Source organism: Coffea arabica, chromosome 5e (genome assembly GCF_036785885.1).
Source record: "Coffea arabica cultivar ET-39 chromosome 5e, Coffea Arabica ET-39 HiFi, whole genome shotgun sequence".
In the NCBI taxonomy this organism is placed as follows: Eukaryota; Viridiplantae; Streptophyta; class Magnoliopsida; order Gentianales; family Rubiaceae; genus Coffea; species Coffea arabica.
The window spans coordinates 37,293,476-37,297,921 of NC_092318.1; the positions used below are offsets into that span (position 1 = coordinate 37,293,476).

Sequence of the window (4,446 nt, forward strand, 5' to 3'; positions counted from 1 at the left end):
GGATTCCCCCCAACTTCTCGGACATTGAAGCACGGCCAACCAAATGGGTCTAACTTTCTTGGTTTTTTTTTTTTTTTGGGGTCTTATTCGTAAGAACTAATCAAGAGATACAAGTAAGTCAAATGGTTGAAAATCATTTTCTAAAGGCAAAGAACAATGCTTGTCATCATTATTAGAAAGAAATTTTGTAACAACAAATTGAAAATGTCATTAGGTCTAATGTAGCGGGTCTACTTATTTTTCTTTTTCTAATAAAATAAAAAAATATTTTTATTTCATCAGATCTATATTAATGACAGAGAGTACATTGACACAAGCCAGGAAATGAACAAATTTGAAAAAAAATGAATGTATCTAATACATTTAAAAAATAATAGAGATTACACTTTGAAGTTCCAACAGATTTCAAACTCAAATAAATCACCAGTAAACCAATGAACATTTGTGTATGTTAACACTGTCTAATATGTTGTTCAACTAGTTCAAGCTCAAATTCTAGGATGAATTTTGATGGGAGGGCCTAAAAATCCTAAATTTGGCATACAAAATTTGAAAAAAACTCTCGGATCTAATAAAAAAAAATTAAGGCCTTGCTTCCCAAATTGGCAACCACAATAACAGTAGAACAAATTGATTTGAGTTCCTCCATTGACTCCATGCTTAAGGCTATCTTTTTGTGGAATACGCATCACATCTATATGTCATGGTGATTCTATGTATGAAGCTCATAAAATTTAGGTAAAGTGAGCATCCTGGTCTTTGAACTTTAAACGAAAGTGTATTCCTTGGGTTATCAAAATTTTCCATTTAAGTTTAAATTAGTTTCAAATGAGTCCGCCACCAAGGTCCACTGAGTTTCTCCGTTGACACCACGAATAGCGGGCGCGTGCAAGGAAATAAGAAAGGTTAAATACGTTCGTTGAAGGATATATAGACAAGTGGAAAATTTTCAATTTTCAGATTTGGTTAAATTTATTTTGCTCGATCTACTTTCGTGTCATTTTCAAGTTAATCCCATAGTCTTTTAGATGTATCCATTTGGATCCACAAAACTTTTGTTTTTCCAGTTATCCTGGATTCCTTTTTGCCCTTAAATTTGAAGCTATTCCAATGTCAATATAAGTTCCTAATCTCCTCTCAAATTATACGAGTACTAGTATAAATACCCGTGCTACGCACAGCAGATTACATTTTTAAAAAAAATTATAATCTATGGAGAAATTTAAAAATAGTAAAATATTATAATCACGGGCATATGAAAGTATATTTAAAAAAATGAAACTTGTAACAATAGTTCAATATATGATAAAAACATCTCCATTATTTATAAACTATCACTTTTTTTTCAATAGATTTTATTTATTAAGAAGACCAAATTACATTGTTGAAGCAGAAAGCAGAGTCCAGGGTTCTACTCTCTCACAATTTGTGCTTGAACAAAAGGAACTTCCCTGTTATCTAGAAGTATAACAGCTCTAACATCCCTCGGAAGTTGCTGGAAGGTTGTGGTAAAAAAGTCAGCCTAAGCCTCCATCGTTGCTAATTTATCCGCCGCGGCATTCGCTTCTCTGAATATGTGTCTAGCAGTGGTATTGAAGCTCTGAAGCATGGCTCGAATCTGCCGTAATGTGTTACATAACGACCATTTTGCCAAGGCCCCTGAGCCCAGCAAGTAGGCCAACCCCGCCAAGTCCACCTCCACTAATAGCCTCTGAACCCGAACCCTTTTGCAGAAGAGCAAACCCTGCAATAATGCCTAACTCTCGGCAGTCAGCACGTCAACATCCCCGAATTCCTCATAGAATGCAAAGATCAAGCCACCATCATGGTCCCACAGCAAGCCACCTCCCGATACCCTCCTACCTGAAACACTAGCATCTGTGTTCAACTTGATGACATCCTGTGGCGGTGGCTTCCAAGAAATCAGCAACCGTCGTGTTGCCTGTGGCCGCCAAGCAGCAAATAACACCCATGGATCATTCGAGTCACCCTTGAAGTGCGCCAAGGACCATAAATTTGCCCTCCCCAACTGCTCCACCTCACTGCCCACCGCACAAATAAGCCCCTGCGGCTCCATCCGAGTCCCCTCAAACCTTGACTTGTTCCGTGCTTGCCAAAGACACCATAAAATTAAACATGGGAGAGCAGTCCGTATATGATTTGCCGAGACTGATGAAGTAGAAGCAAACCAAGAGAGACACTCCGCCGAGATTGAGGGGGAACTAGTATGAAGAATTCCAAACCGTCTTCGAAAGAAACCCCAAACCTGCTCCGCTACTGCCCCGTCGAGAAATAGGTGAGTCAAGGACTCTTCATGCAAGGAGCAACAGCAGCACCGAGACACCAGCTTGATGCCCCGCCATTGCAAATTTACATCCCCCGAAACCATATTACGCAGCACTTTCCACACTAGGAAGGAGATTCTGAGCTGCAGGACTCTATTCCATATGAACCTATCAGCCCTAGAGAGATTTCTTTTCTGCCGCAGGGCCTCCCACCCGTCTTCGATTGAGAAAACTCCCGATGAAGACCCTACCCACACCATTTCATCCTCCTGGTCCGGATGTAAGGAAACCTCCTGGACCTGGCGAACCAAACCCATCGGTAACCAGACCTGTAGCAACCCAGTGTTTCATCCCCTCTCTCCAAAAAACTCAGCTACTAGCATGTGCGGCGGGTCAACTACGCCTACTTTCTCAACCAGGGGCACCTTCAAGAGCCACCTATCATACCAAAAGTCGACAAACCCTTTACCCAAGCACCACCGAATCCCCGACTCCATAAAATCGCGAACCTGCTGTAACCATCGCCAGATCCCTGTGGGCCGGCTCACTTGCACCTTAGATAGGTGTTCCCCCTTGATGTACTTCACACACATGAAATCTGCCCACCGTGATCTATTCTAGCGTAACTGCCATCACAGTTTGCATGCAAAGGCCACACTCATGTCCCCGAAGGATCGCACTCCCAAGCCCCTCTCCAATGTTGGGAAGCAAACCTTCTCCCATGAGGTCCAATGGATGCCCTTCGAACCATTCACTTTATCCCACAAGAAAGCATTGCATATTCTACCCAGCCTCTGGAAAACCGCTCGTGGAGGTTGAAGGACCTGCAGCAGATACATTGGAATGAAGGAGAGTACATGTCGGAGCAGGACTAACTTACCCCTCGTCGAGAGCAACCGGGAGCTCCAATAAGACAAACGACTTTGCATCTTTGCCAAAATTGGGTCAAACAGTATGCATGTCACTCTGCCTCGGGATATAGGGGCTCCTAAATATACGAAAGGTAGCATTTGCTGCTGGAACTGCAACTTCTCCAGCACTAAGGCAACCGTATACTTCGACGCTCTGTTAGAGAGAATAAAGGAGCTTTTACCCCAATTTATTCTCTGCCCAAAGTAAGCTTGATAACGCGCGAAGAACGCTACCAGTGAATCTAAACAATCCTCCGAACAGCGAGCAAGGACTAGCATATAGTCAGCAAATGCAAGGTACGGGACCCGAGAACCAGCTAAAACATAATACCGACTCTTATTTTGTTCGAAGAGGTGCTGTAGGCCTCTGCCGAAAAATTCTGACACCAATAAGAACATAGCTGGAGAGAGGGGATCCCCCTACCGAACTCCTCTAGAGGCCCTAAAGTACTCCCCTGGTGAACCATCGATTAAAACTGAAAACCAATTATTCGATACTGTTCTGAACATAAGATCGATTGCCTGTTCCTGGAACCCAAACTGGCGAAGCATAAAATTAAGAAAATTTCACTCCACCCGATCGTATGCTTTTTCCATGTCAAGTTTCAGTATCAAATTGGGATGGCACAACTTCCTATCCAGGTCCAGAGCTAGCTCCTGAGCTAGCAAAATGTTCTCTGTAATAGCCCTTCCTGGTACGAAACCTGTCTGCCAGAGGGAGATCAGCCTAGGAAGCATGGCCCGGAGGCGATTCGTCAAAATTTTGGAAATCACTTTCGAGCTCACGTTGCAGAGACTGATCGGCCGATAATCCTTCCATTGAGCCGCCCCTTGCACCTTCGGGATCAGTACAATAGCTGCACTTGAGAATCCCCTCGGCTGCTGAACCCCCTGAAAGAACTCCTAAACCGCATCGACCAAATCCTTGCCTATGATTTGCCAACATGTCTAATAAAAGCCAGCCCCAAAGTCGTCTGGGCCTAGAGCGCTCTCAGGAGAGAGCGAAAACACCACTTCTTTGACCTCTTCCAAAGTAGGAGGGCACTGTAACTTAACATTGTCCCCATGAGTGATTCTTGGGATCAGGAAATTCAACAAGGGGGCTACCTGTCCTGACGCTCCGATGTGAACAAGCTTTGATAAAATTGAGTGGCCAAGTGTTTAATGGCACCCTCGTCCTCCACCCAACGACCCGTCTCATCCTTTATCCGACCTATGAAATTCGTGTTCCGCCGCTGCTTGACTACGGA

At 43.6% G+C, this 4,446-nt stretch overlaps 1 protein-coding gene across 1 annotated transcript; it reads right to left on the bottom strand.

Moving 5' to 3' along the window:
* Window positions 1–1,756: 1,756 nt before the first annotated feature.
* On the bottom strand, window positions 1,757–2,602 carry LOC113718233 (uncharacterized). The gene has a single exon (XM_027243147.1). It carries the CDS (start codon window positions 2,600–2,602, stop codon window positions 1,757–1,759), a length of 846 nt encoding a protein of 281 aa, XP_027098948.1.
* Window positions 2,603–4,446: the final 1,844 nt, after the last annotated feature.